Below are 19,138 nucleotides of genomic sequence, written 5' to 3' on the forward strand. Positions count from 1 at the left end.
AAGAACCGTACATGAAAACGTTGGCTGAGACAGAATAAAGAAGGTAGTCGTCAAACTTACCACCAAGTTTGACTGAACCCAGACAATGAGAAGACAGTTGGATACAGATTATGTCATAAGGATTTGGAAAGATCACAACTCAAGTCCCTTCTCTCCCAATAGTAAGTTTTGTCCCGTAACAGGACAGTTCAAGCTCGCCACTCTATTTTAGACTTTTAGAAATTAAATTGTATCCAGGTTAGAAGTCAAAGAATATGAGCATCCATATTATAATCCATCTTTGGTAAACAAGTATGTTTGAAGGAAGACAAATCCAAATTGAGACTGTGGTTTCCAGAGCAATTTATTCATTAAATTCTATTTAATATGCCATCAACAGTTCTCCTGTGTGTATTGTGCTGATAAACAGACACTGAGAGGATTTAACAAGTTCTTCATTTAATAAGTCTGAATTCATTTTCACCACATGGTATTGTACACTGTCATCTGTTGAAACAGATTTCTTTTTAACAGATCTTAGTTTAAAAAAAGTCATAGATACTGTGAGTTTTGTATAAACTGGTGGATAGTAAGTCAGTTCCTTTCTTTTGACTTATAAGCCTCAACTTCACTGCAGAATAAAGAATGTAGGCCAAAGAAAGCATAATCGGTCACTCGTATAGAACAGAATTGTTTCTATAATTTGAAGCTTTCTGAATGGTCGGGTTCAGGCCTGATGAAACTGTAAAAAGATTACTTAATGAATAGGCTATATATGGAATTGTACAAAATGTTATTAACTTTATTCATTAATAGCTTAAACAGCACTATATCACTAATTGTTATTTGAAATCAAAAACCTGTTTTGAATCCCCTAGAAGACAGCATGTGTACATAACCATGCCATCTAGTGTCAATATAGATCTCAACAGAAACTTTGGCTTTAGGAAAGAGTCACAGACATTTAAAACAATGGCTTTAATCATCATTTTAAGTATACGGTAGGGGAAAAGTGTGCTTTAATTAAATATACATCATACCAGTGATGCTGGCAAGGTTGAAAGTTATTCCTAATGTTGATAGCTATAAAAACTAGTTTGTACATGATGAGACAATGAGAGAAAAAAACAATCCCTTTGAAACAAATTTTTAAAATAAAAAAAAGTTCACAGTGGTTTGTTTCGACACTATGCATTTTATGACAATAACATGTACAGATTCAGAGCACCCTAGGGCTCTCTTTATATCCTAAAGAAATCAAACACTTACATTATTCATGAGTTGTACTGAATTAAAAAAAGGTCAATGGTACACTTACCCCTTAAGACAGGTTAAACTGTCATGGGGTGTACAGCTTTAACACCATCATTTGTTTGCAAAAGGAACAGAGAATTAAAAAAACAAAAACAAAATACTATTCTTAGGAATGGAAAAGTCTTTCACTTGCTGTTATAACCAGCAAATGCCATTCAGTAAATCAAAACTGGCAGGGGGCGGTGCCCCACATACACAGATCTATTTGAGCAAGCCGACCAGTACACATTACAGTTTTAAAAATGAAGGTTATATACTATATGTTACAAGTCCCAACCAGGCAGTGTCAAAATGACATCTATTTCTTTGCTTGCTTTGTGATCATACCCCTTGGCGGTGTTACGGGTCTAGTGGCATTCGGCTTCTTTTTCTCTGCAGGCTTTAAAATCTGAAAAGATTCCAAAGAGTGCATTTTAGAAAACATACTCAGTCCCACATCTTCTTAAGACTCTTTAAAATTCCCTCAAATCTTTGGTTCCGGAAGGTTTTTGATTCTGTTTGTTTAAAACTGCCTCAGGAACTCTGAAAGCCCCACTAGCATATTAATACAAATAAAGCAGACTTACAAACATCTTCATAACAACGCTATGACAAACAGATAACAGTGTTTCTCAACCCCTAGGGTATCCTTTCACAATCTCAGAGAGCTGTAAACTTTCCATGATATGATAACTGATGGCTGCCACAGCACTTCAGTGCCTATGTTTACATTTACTACTGAGCTGGCTTGAAGCTGTAGAAGTTTAATCCCAATAAGCAAGAGAGAAAAAGATTAGGGCAGCCTTTATGTGTAAATGAATGCTTTTGTGCCAACTGAAGGCCAAAGGATGTCATGGTGAACCAACAAAGGTTTTGTAGAATTAGAGGAGAAAAAAGTGGTGGTAGAATTGAGTAATCACAGGGCACACCTGTGCAAGTGGCGATTTCATTTTCAGCAAAACATTACATTGACACTATGGTTTAGATTTATAGTAAAAAGAACCATAAGCCTAAGGAGCTAAGATGTTGTCTAATATTTTTCCTATTTAAGTAATACAAAAACAATTAAATTCAACACTGGGGGAAAGGGCCCATGATAATTTTTTTTCTTTAGTAAGAGTCTATACATTACTGAAGCTGGATAAAGGGGAAATAAAAAATTTAGCCTACTCAACATAAATCAACAGTAGGCAGAAAGTAGCAACTTAAATAAAAAAAAAAAACAGTGAAACTGAGATATGATAAAAGGAAATAATGTTGAAAACACGCTGTACCTGAAAAGAACACATTAGCGTTTCATCCACACTCATCATGGCACCTGCATTGTCAAACTCTCCACAATAATTGGGTGCAGAAAACAGAGTGACCAACTGCCTCTTGGCAAAAAATTCATATCCATCTTCAACCACCTTGGGGAGAAATTTTTTTCATTATAAGAAGGGGCAAAGTTTAAATGAGTAAAACCATTCTTCAGTTTCCCACTGAGCCTAATATCCTGTAGGTTGCTTCCAGAGACATTTTGTATAAATAAGCAATACCTACCCACCAAAATCAACAAGGAGAATCTGTGCTCACACACATGCTCTTAAGTGTACATGTAAAATTCAAAATCAATACCTGATGGGCTCTACATATAAGATCCAAATCATGCTTATGGAGAAATTTTGCAACCACTTCTGCACCAAATGTGAAGGACACTCCTCTGTCATTTTCACCCCAGCCTAAGACATCTTTATCGGGGTCAGACCACAAAAGATCACAAAGAAGACCTTGATCTGGTACATCAGTTGGTCGCATAATTCGCCGTATCTGCTCCATAGATTGAAGATCTGGTGATAAACCTATTAAATGAGGGGAGTGGGCAGGAAATAGAAGAAAACAGAACTTTAAAAAGGATGTTATCACTGTAACATATTAACTCTACAGTCTATAGAGACTCAATGACTCCAACACCTTGGCTTAAGATCTATGGTTATAATTTTGCCAATGACCCATCCTAAAGGGCGTTTTGTTTATGTTGTTGTTTTGGCGTGTTAAAAAAAAAAAGCCTCAATTGACATTATTCTAATTCATAGGGCACAGTATGTTTAAATGGTATATGGAGATGGTCACCACAACATTACAGAACAGTATAAAATTAAAATCCAGTGACTTAAAACTACTATTATGCCCAATCCTCTCAATTTATGAGAAAATGGCAATGTACACACCAGATTTTATTATTGATCATTTTTAACCCTGGGCATAAATGCAGAGGCTCAGGTATGATATAGCTCACCAACAGCAAGTCTCAAATCTTACTGGACCGGCACAGATGTAGTTTATGCTCACCTGAGTTAAAAATCACATGCATAACTACCAAAACCCATTTAAATCTAGGAGGGAAGGGATAATGCCTAAACTAAAATACATTATGCTGATTCTTTGAAGATTGCCTAATTTCTGATCACAGATGAAAAGAAATCCCCCCTTCTGCAATTACTGCTTTAATATGAAGCACAACTACTGAGTAAAGCAACAAATTCCAATTCAGAATTAATGAAGAGAAACAATAGCCTTTAAAAATTCAAGTCAGAAAAATTTCCCAAAAGAAAGGATCAAAAACAGATCAAGGAAAAGTCTATTTACATTGTCAGTATTCTAGTGATCTGTGGAACAGCAAAATCATTGTTCATTTCATATTTTAAAATATTTTCTGCTCAATTTTCAAATCAAACTATTACAGAGCCTTTAATTCCCTTAACATACTTCAACTTCTTCCCAAATTATCCTGGGTATTCTAGAGTAAAACTGTGATGTAACGTATCAACAAAGAAGAGTAACCTGACAGAGGAAGTCATCATAACAATTACTCACAAATGTCAAAGTGTCTATCCTTTAAAAGGAATTATAATCTACATGGAACTAAAATCAGCCTGCATACCTCCATGACAGCAGAATATTTTCTCATCAACGATGGCTGCTATCGGTAAACAGTTAAAGCAGTCTGTGAAAGTTTTCCATAGTTTAATGTTGTATCTTCTTTTACCTATAAAACGTTTAGGGTGGTTAGAGATTGCTCTCAAGATAAATGCCCCCAAACCAAGGTTCTCATTACCTTTTTTTTTTAATTGCAATTTCATTGATATATATTCACACACCATATAATCCATTCAAAGTATACAATCAATGGCTCACAGTATCATCATATAGTTGTGCTTTCATCGCCACAATTATTCCAAAATAAAGAAAAAAAAAAAATACAAAAGAATACCCAAAACCTCCCATACCCTTTATTCCCCTATTATTCACATATATTTTTTGTCTTTATTTTATTAACCATCTGACCACACACGGGATAAAGGGAGTGTCAGTCCTCAGGTTTTTACAATCACAGTCATAAAAGCTATATAGTTTTACAATCATCAAGATCTGATTATCTTTTAACTAAATGAAAACTATCCTTTTATTTAAACCTCAAAGGGGTTTGTGAAAATTGGAAAAGATACTTGGGAGATATCTGACGTATAAGCAACTATTTAATTTTCACAGGAAATACTGAAACCTAGTCTGTTTAGTACAATCTCAACCTACATGTAGCTCCCTATTTCTAGAGGCACTTTACAAACAACTAACTTCTGAGAGCTAACGCTCATCCTGTCTCTCTGCATAATAACCTACTGATACCAGATACCCCCCAATCCCTCAATCCTAGAGCAAGAGGCACCCTGAGTATAGGGAATACAGATTGCTTCCTGAAGGTGCTAGGCTATCTGTCCTAACATTCTGCAGAAACTCAGAAGCTCCCCAGAGAAACAATGTTACAGTGCAGCTAAACCGCCCCCACCAGGCCTGGGATTGATTCCAAGTATGCTGGAATCAGAATGCCATTCTGATAGAAGTACTCGAATTCTTTAAGGCATTGTTTTTACAGGAAAATCGTGTTCTGAGTTAAAAAACCAACTCACAAACATTTAAAGTACCAATTTGTCTGAACTGATTGGGGACTTCCAAACTACTGGGGTGCCCAAGTCTCCTGTAGCACACCATACTAAGAAAACTGAAGGTCAAAGCACAACTTCTATTGCACAAACTGAGTTTGTCCTTAGCCTCTTCTCCTTTCTTACCCTGGGGAACAGAAGGACATCTCGGGGTTGAAACCTGTACCTCTCCTCGGAGTTAGAGCTGGCTCAAGAAATGGGCTTCCTGACCATACCTTCCACCTTAGTGCAAAGTAGGGGAGGAAGAGTTACACAGGGCTTAAAATATGACACAAACTCCATAACCAAGTGACAGCTCCCTCTGTTGGAGGAAGACTGTGGTCTTCCCTCCTGGTTTCTCTCTGACTGTGGTATAATTCACAATGGTTCATCCTATTTTGTATTTCTTTGGAGAACACTTACTTCCCTCTGTCCCACTCTTCCTTCACTGGAAGCTTAACAGAATTCTCCCCTGAGGACTGAAGAGGAATCTGTGCACAATCACCACCCCTAATTTCAACAACATTAATAGCAGTAGTAGTAACAATAATATAAAAGAGGGGCCCAACTGCCTGAACCCCACTTAAAATAAGATTTAGTCTTGGTCTCTACTCTTCTACTGAAGCCTCTCTCTAAACAATCACCCAGCAGCTTCCCTGGACTTTTTGTACTGCCTATATTTTTCCTTTTCCTCTGCACTGGCCTTTGACAACTGATCCTCCTCCTTCTTGAAGCCTGCCTACTCCAGCTTTTCTTGCCTCTTTCCTTGCTATCTGTCTGGTTCGTCCATCTAAAACTTCCTGTTCTCTTTGAGCATCTTAACCAAGTACTAGGGCCCTGCTTTCTCTTCTCATTACATTTCCTCCCTAAGGTCATTTCAGACCACGAAGAATATCTGGCTCCAGAAAAGTCTAGCCTAGGGAACTGCCAAGACCCCATCATCAGGCTTCCAAATTCCATAGTGCTGAACCACAACTCCTAATGCAGTTTCTTATTAATACAGACCAGACAGCTTGGGTATCAGAAAAGGATCAACAACCACTCATATTTTATCCAACAAGATGTCTCAGCCTTCCCAATACCACATTCATAAAGCCCAAAAAATACGAATTGGAATAAAGGGTGCTTATTTTACTTGGGAACCAAGCCTATCACTTAAAGCACTGTTTTTTAATTGCTCTATGGAGATCTACATGTAAACCTTCATTTTAACAAAACGATCAACGGATTTTTTAAAAAGGACACTTATGTCCACAAGTACATTGGATGGAAAATTATATCTGCCTTATGGGAGAGGGGGAAGCTTGAGTAAATGGTCTAAAAATGTGTCTTGATGACCAAACAAGAGTCAAAGTTGAGACCAAAGTTGACCTTTTAAAACATTTTTAAAGGCCTCTTCATTAAATACAAACCAAAACTGTGTAGTCACTACTGTCACATCAGGATATACGTCACAACACACAGTCTCTGGATTCGAATGTTATCACATTAAAGTTCTTGCCCACCTAGCAGCTGTGTAAAATGGAACCCTTTCTCAACCTCTTTAAATGCATCTGTAACAAATATCCAAAACACAATTTAAGTTACAAAAAAATTCCTGCCTCTCACTTCACTGCCTGAGCAGCCACTGACTTACCAGTACTCCTCTGATACAGCCTCTTTCTCAATGTCAATGACTTATTTGCCAACACCAGTCAGGCCAGAGCACACAGGATCTTCTCCCTGGTGATCCCTTCTAGCTAGTCTTCCAGGAGCATTAATCTCACCAGCTAGATGGAGGGAGTCTCAAGGCCAAAGACCAAGGAAACATCCAGTTGTGGGAGGGTGGTGGTAGGAGGGCTCAGTCTACGAATGTAACCTTCTCAGCACTGCACTTCTAACAACTGGCTGGACACGGTTCATCAAATTACGATGGAAAAACATCAGGCCCTGAGACACACCACAGGGTTATGACTGTAGCCAGGGGAGGGTCACAGAGCTTTACTGGTCTAGTGGTTATCTTACCAGTGCTAGTAATTCAAATCCCTTAGCCACCCGCTCCTAACCAGAACCCTCTCCTGGGAGAAATGATGAGCACAGAGGGAGGATGGAGCTAAGGATTCAAAACCCCCTCCCCCTTTTTTTGCCACTATAGTCACTTAAACAACAACCCTATGCCAAAAGCATTTTCAAGGTTTTAAGAATACATTTTCTATCACTTATCAACTAAACAATGATAAACTTTCAACCAAGCAATCCAAAGTGGGTCATAAATATAATGTGTAAGATATTGTAAAAATAAAAATGATCATTACTTTTACACAATTTTGCTTCCTCCTTTCAGCACATTTCCTAGGGTATTAACTGCAATTTTTCCTGGGCCCAGATATGCCAGAAGGAAAACACTACCCTAACATCACCAATTTCAAATACAAATTATTTGTATATTCGAGAGTCCATCTATATGAAATGTCCAGAAAAGGCAAATCTCTAGAGACAAAAAGTAAATTACTGGTTGCTGGGGGCTGTGGTGATGGCTGCACTACTCTATATCTAAAAGTCACTGAATTATACACTTAAAATAGAAGAATTTTATGGAATAAAATTATAGCTCAGTAAAGCTGTTAAAAACAAAACTACCTATTTGGACAGGTTCTCAGAGTTGTACTAAGCAGCTTACTAAGTTTTATCTGCGCATATTCACGACAACTATCTTGAAGAATCAAACAGTGTGATTGTTACTTCCTCAGCTGATCCATCACTTCCTAAGAGAAACCAGTACATTATCACACTGCAGAGGCAGCATTATTTTTCTAACCCAAGAAAGAAAAAAACTAAGATAAAAGCAAGGTAATGAAGCAGAAAACATGGGAGATTATAATACTGCATCTAAATTCTCACAAACCCTAGTGGAAGTACATGACAGTTCAGTTTACGACAAAATTATCTTAATGTCAATGACTCCTTAGACATTGAAAGAACTTACATTCATCATAAAATCCATAAATTCTATTGATGCTGGCACATTCGTGGTTTCCTCGGAGAAGAAAAAAATTCTCGGGATATTTGATTTTGTAGGCCAGTAAGAGGCATATAGTCTCCAATGACTGCTTCCCTCTGTCAACATAGTCCCCAAGAAACAGGTAGTTGCTTTCTGGTGGGAAACCACCGTACTCAAAAAGTCGAAGCAAATCATAGTATTGCCCATGGATATCACCTAAAAGCAAGAATTTTGTTACACAGTGTTTCCATACTTATGGCTCAAAGGACTAACAAAGCTTTGGAAAGACATTCTTTACACATTATTACACAATGGCATTAACCTCTCATGAGTCTAATCTGAAAGCTAACACTTAAGTCATTTCCAACCTTGGATCACAGTTAGCTCATTTGAGCGTAATAAAAATTTTAAATGTATGTGTCTGTCCAGCACCTCACACAAAACTCAAATAATCAAGAATTTATATTGTGGAAAGGAGTGCCACCGCCTATGCCCACCTTCTTGCCAAGTAACACCACTTTCCTTTCAGGCCAGCTGATCAGGATCAGAGTTCCGACAGCTTCACTCAGTCACGGGCACTGTGTCAGCAAGTGACTGCACTCTAGGGAGTCCTAAACTGTGCAAACAAAGGCCCACTGTCCCACCAAAGCATGAGGTTCTGAATTTCTGCCAGCTAGATAATGCCAAAGAGCATTTCATTTTAAAAACATACATACGAGTTTTATCAATGCAGTCAAATATGCAACAGAATGTATCATTTACCCATATGAAGTATTTATCGTGTTCCTGAGTTAAAAAACATTGTTCATCTGCATCTCTCCTGTAGACAACTGTAGAACCACAAAGCTAGACTCAAAGAAGTTGTTTTTCTTAACCAGTATCACTTTAAGATTAAATATAATTCCCTACATATTCATGTAGTTGAGAACTTTTCTTAGCTCTCCATTCTTGGTTTCATTCCATTTTCTGCAATCTTTTTAATCCTTCAGCAAAATCATTTTTAGAAAATCGGAAGTACGTCTAAGTAAACTAAGTCCATTCAAAGTATTTACTCTAAAGCTACAATTATTCAACTTAAGTCATTCCAAATTATTCATAAAGAGTAGATGGTTCTGCTGTCTAAAACAAGGTCATCAAGAGATCCATGATTCAGTTACCAAAAAACGCAATCAAACGTAACTGTGTGGGTGTGCCAAAACTTACCACATATTTTGAGTGGTGCTTCAAGTTCTAGTAGGATAGGCTGACTGAGAAAGATCTCACGAGACTTTAAGCACAATCCTCTGATTTCATTCTCCTGTAGCTGGACATTCTTACCAGGCTTGGACCCTCTCACTACAAGAGATGAAAACTCCAGTTAGTCAAATGAAGTAAACATACAATTTTATGTAAAATTAAAAGTACCAGAAAAGACACAAGTTTCAGATGAACAGGGGAAAAACATGATTTAACCAGCTTTCTGACTGGCTTTCTTTTCAGGACTCTTACAAAGAACATGGTTTTTCATGCCTAATCAGATTCTTAAAATCTTAGACAGGATTTCAGAGATTAAACTGGATCTTCTACACCTAGACTTCTTTACAGTTTTCTGAACAAGGGGTGGCCATCCTGTTTGTGTATGAACAGTTATCACTGGAAAGGCTTTCCTTTTACACTGGCTGAAATCAGATTACAGAAAACACAGCTCGAGGCCTCAGTTCAGCACGGAAGCCAAGCAATGAGCCTTGCTCACCACAGCCTCCCACCAGGGCAGCGTTTCCTGTGCCCAGGCTTCTGTTCTCCAGCCTTAGGAAAGAATTAGTATCTGTAAAGCATTTAGGAGAGTTTTAGAGGCTGCCGTGTTACCAAGTCTGTCCTAAAAATTATTCTTTTAAAATGTGGGATGAGAAATGCTTGGAACCCTCCAAGCATGAGTTTTTCAGAGGACCATGGGTACCTTCTCATAGGCCCCTTATTTATCTAAGAAAAAAAATTTGAATGTTTTCATTTCATTAAGAATGCTGTAGGCTCACTGCACATATTTTACTGTGCCTGCAATTTCTGGGCTTGCATTTGTGTTTACAATCATGACTGTACAGGACAAAGGATGTCAGACTGTACTGTAAGAAAGGTCTCCCAGAATTTGAACAGATGAAAGTGACCAGAGACAGGATTCCTCACACACCAAACGATAAACCCAGGAGCACTTGCACCAGAGCACGCAGTTCTTGTCAAAGTGGAAGCACACGAGAGCCTCTGTCCTTGCAACAGTTCATTTATATAGAATTAGAAACAGGAAATGAAGAAATTTTGTTTTGATTCCAGTTCTAACAGATTAGATAGCATTTAATACAGAGTAAATAACACTGAATTGCTAAATTCACCTTAATTTTAAAATTAAGTGACCACCCTTCATTAAACTGGCAATCCAGAATTGCTTGCTGGCAGTTTGGTTAACCACAGAGCCTGATTATCCTCAACTTGCAATCAAATTCTGATTATTTTGTGCACAAGATTTAAGAAAACAGGTCTTTTCTTAACTTAGAACTGAAGTAAAAACATAGGACCACATGAAATATAGAACCTGACGCTATATCATTCAACCATTACACTCAGTATCAAACGATTTAGCTTTAGCAAAACCACAAAACCCATCAGATTAAACCAGTGTTATACTAATTTAAGTTTCATTGGTTTTGGGTTTTTGTTTTGATTCACAGAATGAAATCATTTTGGCTTAATGGATGAATAAGAGCACTAAGTGTAACTAGTCCATATCTAGCCTTGGTCTGTAAATATTTAAGTAACATTATAGAGTAACAAAAATTACTCAAGTGAAAAACCAGATGGGTGTGAAATTTTTTTCCATTAAAAGGGCTGCATTTATCACCAAGTTTGAGAAATACTGCTCTAGGTGGAGCCATCTTTCAGCCTGAATGGTCTCTGAAACTCTGAATTCTCAGAAGAAACAAGTTTTGAATAGAACTAGAACATTGCATAAAGGGGAATTATTTTTTTCAATGAAAAATAGTAAGCAAGAAAGGATGACAAGAGGGAAGAGACAAACTCTTAAAGCACACAGTGAAGAGAAAATGGTAAGAGAACAGCCCGGGGGGGGGGGGGCAAGTTTCCTTATCAGTTCTAGGCAGCCTTAGGCAAATCATTTCACTACTATGGACACAAGAATATGTAATTGAAATTAAAAATTAACAAAGACTTTGTGATCAAGGTTTTATGAGATGACAAGCAAAAAAGGGGAAAGCAGAATGATGATACTCTTTGAGGGAAGATATGAAAAGAACAAAAAATGTTTTTTTCCCAGAAGAACCACACATGGTAGAGAGCTCTAGAAAAACACTGGGTAGGAAAGATGGTAGGTTCCCTGCTTCACTAGCCAGAAAACCCTGATCATTAATGATACCACAAGTTGCCCAGAAGGTTGGGCACATTACTCAGCAGGAAAGTTCACTTTTGTCTAGGAGAGGGTTCCTAGAAGTTTCTGGTTTCAACCTCTATCTTTTTTAGCCGAGTCTCACACTTGTGAATAAGTACCCCACTCTAGGTCTTTCAGGAGACTATTTCTGCAATAATTAGCTTACACCTATGTAGACCAGTCAACACTAACCAGAAGTGTAAAGCCCTAATTGTGCTCTGTGCATGATGAGAGAAACTAACACAAAAAGGAGCCTCTAGGAGGGAAGTTCCAAGACTGTTACCTCGTGATACCTTCAGAGTAGTAGTCAACAAATTGTCTCAAAGGAATTCAACATATTCCAAAAAATAAGAATTCCATTCTCCAGTATGGGGTGTTTCTAAAATTAGAATTCTAAGAATTGCATGGAAATAAAGTCAGTAGACATTCTGAACCTGTAGGTTAGGGATTAATACATTAAAATATCAACTTAAAACATTATACATATGACTGTTTTTTAAGTAAAAGCATTTCTTTATCTGGCTAGAAAGGCAGATTCAGAAATGTTAGCAGAGGCTACTCTGTAGAAAATCTGACTGACTTACCTGAAAATCATTAACATGAATGTATCATAAAAACTTCCATGCAATTTTACTGAAAGCAAACTCAGAACCTGAAATAATAAAAGAGCATACCAGCAACTATCTACAATGTCAGCTTTTCTCATCAGCAATAGTAATTTTTCTGACAGCCGGGCAACAAAGACATGAAAGCTATGAAAGGAAATTTAAGACTACTTTGGGGTTATTTATGAGGAATAAAAAAAGTATTCTCCCTGCCACATAGTGCCTTAATTGTTGAGGCACAAAGCCTCGGTTAAATAATAATGTTTCGAATCTCAGTTAGGGCACAACCAGTATAAACACTGGTTAACAGCGACTTTACTGTTTTAAAATAATCCTATTAAAGTAGGAGGTAATCTTAAGACTATGCCAAATCATATTCATTTCAGTGACAGGATCAGTAACCTCATGATATCTGACAGATTTAGGAAAATAAGACCTGAAAGCAAAACAAAGCTATCAGTGAATATTTGCAACATTAAATGTTCTCACAAACTGATTATTTTCTAGGAAAAAATATAAACCACAAAAAATATTACCTCTCTGGTTTTATTGCAAAGACACCAACAGGAAGACTTCCAGTTTAAATAAGTTGTTCCAGTTGGTTTCCTCATCTACAAAGTAATTCACGCCAACACTATACATTTCACATTTCAATCTTTAAGGTCTACTAATAGCCCAATTGTAAATTAAGTGAAATATTTATGTCCATGTTAAGATCAATCATTTCCCTGCTTTAGGATTAGCAATCCTCACCTAGTCAAGCAGAATGACTGCCACACGCTTTTGCAGAACAGGTCACACATCTGAGACTACAGTCTCAAAGGCATAAAGCATTCTCACCAACCTCTCCTGCTGACTGACTGGCTACTACTAATGCATTTTCCCAGTGCCGCCTATTCTGAGGATCAAAGCCTGGACCTCTGCTCGTGTACATAAAATTCCTTCAAGCAAACTGAATGACATACGTGATCGTGTTAGATTCCACTACTGCTTCCTGCTACTGACAGGCATGGGGGCACTGCAGGCACAAGTATAATCCTTTTGATGCCCTGGTTTAAAAAATGGATTTGTCCAACTCTCAAGCTGCAGATCACCGGTCACTAGTGAGCTTTCCTTTTCTTAACTAGTAGGAGACGATGTGGGCATACAATTGACATGCAGGAGGGGAGGGCAGGAGGTCCACAACACAGACTTCTTAGAAGTTAGAGAATCAGAAACATATGACTTTGATATTATTGTTCTTTTCAACAAAATTCCTATGATAGCAGATTCCAAGAAAAGCCTCTTGACAGTTAAAATTGACTTGCAACAAAATAATCACAGATGTCTCAGTAGAAAAGATCACTGTTTTCTTTGGTCAGCATCTTATGAACTCTTTTTTTGCCATTATGTCGGTCCTTTATTAGTTCTAGAAACAGGAGCCTCTGCCTTTTTAACACAAGGATACAGAAACATGGATTATTTAACAATTTTAGTGTTTCAGAATATCTGAATACTGTCTTCAGAAGAACTCTTACTAGTAAACACTTTCTGAAGCAAGACAGAGGTCATACTTAAATCACTAAAACAAGTTAGGCAATTACAGTCTGGCAAAAACTTGTGGTTTGACAATGGCCACCTTTAGAGGAAAGATGCTTCTTGCAAACTAGATGAAATAAGGTACAACCATTTGCTATGCAAGAAGTGCTAATCGTCGCTGATCCTTGAATGACGTTGCTTACAAAGTATAACTCTGCCCCAAATCTGACTTTTCTTAAGGTAAAATATATCAGAGCGACAGCAGATTTCTTTTCTTTCTGAATTCCCCTAGTTTTACTGTGTAGTTATTCAAATAATTGAACCTCAGTCACACTAAGGAATAACTTTAAGGATTTATCTATCATCAGCAAGGCAAAACTTGAATCAAGTTTCTGAGGTGGGATGCAGAAGTGATACCTCATCTTAAGGAAAAACTACTAAACGTTTATAGTAGAAAAAGAACTGCGAAGGTCTAAACCAGCATGCTGCTTTTCTTAAACTGGACTTAAGTCTGAGTTGTCTTTTTAGTACTCACTGAGCATGTTACACAGCTAGCTTGTACATTCCTCAATCTTAAAGATCAGACAATTCTGAACACACAAAAAATGTTTAACAAGTTCACAAAATCGATTTTCTCTCCATTTTCAGATTCAATCTAATTAAAAGTTTTAGTTTGAGAGAGGCTTTGGAGCATTACAAAATTCACCAACTTTATTATCATCATCTCCCAACTTGGATGGCTATGTATCCTCAATGTATCTTCAACTGTTTCTCTTCCAATTTATCATCCACAAGAAAGGAATTTAACTATGTTGTGCAGCTATGCTATTCCTGAGGCATTAAACTGCACTGCTTTATTCTATTTGCAACGAAAAATGAAAATTTAAAAATCTATTTTTCAAGTACAACGTAACACATTTAGAAAGATTAAGAAGCAGTGATTGATCTCACTTCAGATGAGCCAAGCTTATCAAGGCAACGAGATTAAAATTGACAAAACCTATTATGTGACTACAGAGACAATTACGGGCAAACCAGAACTTCAGTTAAGAACTAAATGATCTTACAATTCTACTGCTTCTAATTCATGAGGATTCCAATTTTTCCTGTTTTCTCAGAGAAATAAAGTCATCCTAATCTAGCCACATATATCCCTGCACAAATGTGCAGAAGTTAATTAAAACACTTAAATGGAAATATTTAATAAAAAATGTTCCTTTTCCACTGCAAAACTGTTTTAACAGTTTCTAACCGAGTAGTGCTCCTTATGATCCAAAGAACTGTATTAATTAGTATGAAAAGCATTTGATTTTTTTATAGCCCATGGATCCTAAAATAAATTCCAGGCACCTATTGACAAAGTTTCCACCCTCAAACGGCAGTGTCATTAACAGCATTTCAGGGGTTTTCTCTTAAGAAAGCTAGAAAGTACTGCAAAAGGGGGGAGGGAGGCACTGGTACTGATTAAGAACAGGAAGATATTTTTTAGGATTTTTATTTTAATGATTTATTTCAAAAGACCTGCAAATTCTAACACCAGACCTGTCCAACTGTTCACGGTCTCCTCCATCACACAGCTTTTATGTTTGCACGATATTGCAGAACAACATAAAGGCAAAAAAGCAGTTAAAACCCAGACAAACCTACATTAAGTGCCCAAATCAAGAAAGGGAATTATCTAATCTCCTCCAAAGTCTGGGAAAGATGTTTGCATTAGGAGACGTGCTTTGGAATCCCAGGCAGCTCTATTTGGCTTCCCTCTTTAAAATCTGAAGCTCACCCCTGTCCCTTATCAACAAGAATCAATTGCCAGGCACCTCGCAAGTCTTAGGTCGGCCAACATTCAAGTTTTAACCTTTGCTTGACCATGGGACACCTCCTTCCATTTTCCTTCATACAGTGGGTCATCTATAAGGTGAGAAGTGAAATGTAGAGAGTTCTGGCTCCTGGTTGCCTGGGTTTGAAACTTGGCTGTCACTTACTAGTTGTGTGACCTTGGGCGAGTGACTTCACCTCTCTTAGTTTCTTATGTAAAACGGAATTAAATCTGTAAAAGGATGCCTGACACATAGTAAACGCTTTAGAAGTGTATTATTGTTAGAATCTGATGAAAGCAAAGCGCCTAACACAGAGCCTGACACATCGGAAAGATGGTAACGATACAGTCATCATCGCCGGTTTCAAGTTCAGACGCACGTTCATGCCATCTGAAGATGAGGAAGGACAACTGAAAAGATTATCTGGGGGTTAGGGAGAGATATGAGCGTTCAATACTAAGTAACAATTAATGGAACCCCCAGACACACACACAAAAAAAGAAAGCAAGATAGGAAAAAGTCCCCCAACCCGGTGGAACCAACACCCCTGACAAACTGCTTTTTAAGAGGACGAATACCAGAAACTCGATCCCGGCCGGAGAAAAGTACAGAACACGCCGTCCCGCAGGTTGGACCAGGCCCCCCAACCTTCTCTCCTCCGAAGACCCGTCCAGTTTGCGAGGGAAAGAGGGTAAGGGTGGGAAACGTGGGGGTAGGCAGCGGAGTTTTCAAAGTTTCGGGTCAGAATGAAGGCTGCAGCCTCGTGCAACCAATGAGCCGAGACGGAAGGGTCCACGGCCCGGCCTCCCTCCGGCCGCAGCCCCCGGCCCGCGGGCCAATTCGCGGGCTCCCCTCGGCGCTGCAAGCCCAACCGGCTTCCCAACTCCCCTCCCGCGAGCCCCGGGGCCGCCCGCCGCCCCCTGGCCCACCTCTCCTCAGCCCGCCCGCCGCCCCCCCCTCACCTTCCAGCAGCCGTTGGATGATGCTGTCGATGTTGAGTTTATCTATATCCGCCATCGCCTTCCCACCGCCGACCCTCCCGCAGCGGCGCCGCCGCCGGCTCGCGCCCGGGACTCACACTTTCTTCCCCACGCCACGAGCACAGAGGTGGTGGTGGCGGCGGTGGCAGCAGCCGCGGCGGGTTCCCCCCCAGCCACCCCGCTTCCTGCTTCCTCTTTCTCTCCCCGCTGGAACCACGAGAAGAACAAAATGGCCGCCGACCCCTTAGCCAGCCTCGGGCGGCGCAGGGATGCGCGCGGGGGAGTGCAGCGGCCCAGCCGGGACTTCTTTGTGGGCCATAGGGCACGCGGAAGGGGGCGGAGCCAGGGCGCTGGAGGGGGCGGAGCCAGGGCACGGGTAGGTTTCAAATGGCTGAGCATTGCTGCAAGCGCGCGGGATCCTTCCGCCAAGCGGACCGAAAAAAATAGGCCCTCCTGGCAGGGACTTGAGTTGCAAAGTTGCACGCGGGAGTTGGGCTGGAGGGGACAGTCCAGATATGTACCCCGGCAACTGCGGCCTCCATCGGATCATGGTCATTGGGGCCAGATGTTTTCAGACCTGGCCATGTGGAAGCCCAGCTAGGCGTTTCAAGGGCTCCTAAAATTTACCCCTTAAGGTAACTGATGTGGAATGGAGAGGGAGATCATTAAAGAGAAGTAGTTAGACTTATTTTGCATTCAAATTTGCTGGGATTTGGGGGAGAAATGAAGGGTTTGTTTGATAGCTTAAAAAACCCTTTCCCAGATAAGTCAAAATGTTAAGTTATTTATTCCATGTGATGCGAATGTGGGTATCTGTATATTTTGTGTGTGTCACTTCTGCGAAGAAAAAAGGTGTTTAAAAAGCCATCCTTCCAAAAAAAATATCCATCATCCCTATCTTTAGATAATCTTTCTTTCTCGAACTCGGGAAGTTATATAATCATCGGAACGGTAACCCTCAATCTAACCAAAGCCAAGTTTACAGGAGATAAAGGGAAAATTTGCAGATTTTGCGCGACTGAGCTCGAGGCCGGAAGAACGAGTTTGCAGAGGCTGGCACTGCGGGCCAGTCCCGAGTTTTGCAGATTCCCCGGGAAACTTTGGTCCATTTCCTCGGGCTTCCCAACCTCCTCAGCGTGCATCCCTCTCCAGGGCGGGGCAAAAATTGGGCCAGTGCCAGGGGCTGCTCGTAGCCTTTAGCCGGGTTTGGAAGCGCTCTCTTTTCTGACCTTTCCAGTGATCCGTTCTTTCCCATAGCGCTTTACAGTTTGCAAAGCCCTTTTCCTCCCCCCGAGAAATTCAGTTGTTTTTCGAGGCACTCAGGGTGCATGAATTCCCATGCCCAAATACTATCAAGGTGATTGCACCACGGGCATCCAGCTTCGGAAGCTGTGCCCTCCCGGGGCCCAGGCGGGCTCCCCGCGTCCTGGCATGCGCCCCTGTCGCCGCTGGAGCGGAGGAGTTGGTGTCCAGAGCTCCCCGGCTCGACTTAGTCACTAACTCCAGTCTCCCGAGCTGTGGCTCTGTCCACCAAAAGCCACACAACTGTCGTTTGTCAGCCCAGGGCACTGAGCCCAGTCAGTGACATTCCGAGTCGGGGCCCAGCGCTGCTGTGAACAGCTGGCTGTCTAGGGCTCACGCTGGAGTCCACGAGACCTTGAGCTCCTCCGGAGCAGTGCATTCCGTCTATTGGCAATTACAGCACGGATATGAAAGACAGCGATTCATTCAGCAAACGGAGCATATACACTGTGCCAAGCGTTGCTTTAGGCAGGGAAGCAAGACAGACAAGCTCCTTCTCTCGTGGACAGTCATCTAGTAAGCCAGACAGACAATAAACTAACAAAGACTTGAATAAAAATACCAGCTTCTGGTAAGTGCAGTGGAGAAAAAACAAACACTGTGCTCGTTTTCTTAGTTTGTGCCAAAAATTATCTCACTGAATCCCCAAGACAATCCTATGAATTATGTACTATTCTTATCCCCATTTTACAGCTGAAAGGAAGCACAGAGAGGCTAGGTCACTTGCTGAAGGTCACACAGCTAGTAAGTTAGACGGCCAGGGCTGGAACTCGGGAGAGCCTGAGAGCAAAGCCTTTGATCATATTCAACAAACCCCCATTGTGAATCCCCAGCACCAAACCCAATCTTGGCACACACCGGGCACTTCATAATTGCGGAACCCAATGGAGCAATCTACACGTGTATCCGCCCACAGTTAAGAGTGCCATAATTTTCCATCTGCAAAATGGCAGGTGTGTTAACCGCTGTTGACATCAGGGCTGGAGGAGGACATGACTCTGGGCTGGGATGCGGGCAGCGCCTCTGTTGACACGCCACTCTCTGCGTGGGCACCTCCCCTCCAGAGTCCAATATCGCTGGCACATGCCTAAGCGAATTAGCTGATTCGAAGCCTGAGAGCATGCTCACGGGAGTAAGTGAGAACAGCTCCCAAGAGCCAGCGACCAGCTCGTGGAGAGAACCGATTCCCTATTGGTCTGTTTCTGCCGTTATCAACCCTGTTGGTCTCCCCAGGAACAGTGTGGCGCTCGTTTTGCCAGAAAGGCTGTTGCCTTTTGGATGGAGGGTTCCTTC

At 40.4% G+C, this 19,138-nt stretch overlaps 1 protein-coding gene across 1 annotated transcript; it reads right to left on the reverse strand.

The window, feature by feature from the left end:
- Positions 1 to 325: 325 nt before the first annotated feature.
- PPP1CC (protein phosphatase 1 catalytic subunit gamma) lies at positions 326 to 16,765 on the reverse strand. Its single transcript, XM_037817118.1, has 8 exons — positions 16,526 to 16,765; positions 9,415 to 9,546; positions 8,197 to 8,427; positions 4,196 to 4,300; positions 2,890 to 3,113; positions 2,547 to 2,681; positions 1,621 to 1,681; positions 326 to 721 (listed from the first exon to the last, which is right to left on the reverse strand). Exons 1-8 carry the CDS (start codon positions 16,578 to 16,580, stop codon positions 651 to 653), a joined length of 1,014 nt encoding a protein of 337 aa, XP_037673046.1. The 5' UTR covers positions 16,581 to 16,765; the 3' UTR covers positions 326 to 650.
- Between the last annotated feature and the right edge of the window lie 2,373 nt (positions 16,766 to 19,138).

Source organism: Choloepus didactylus, chromosome 23 (genome assembly GCF_015220235.1).
Source record: "Choloepus didactylus isolate mChoDid1 chromosome 23, mChoDid1.pri, whole genome shotgun sequence".
NCBI classification, from domain to species: Eukaryota; Metazoa; Chordata; class Mammalia; order Pilosa; family Megalonychidae; genus Choloepus; species Choloepus didactylus.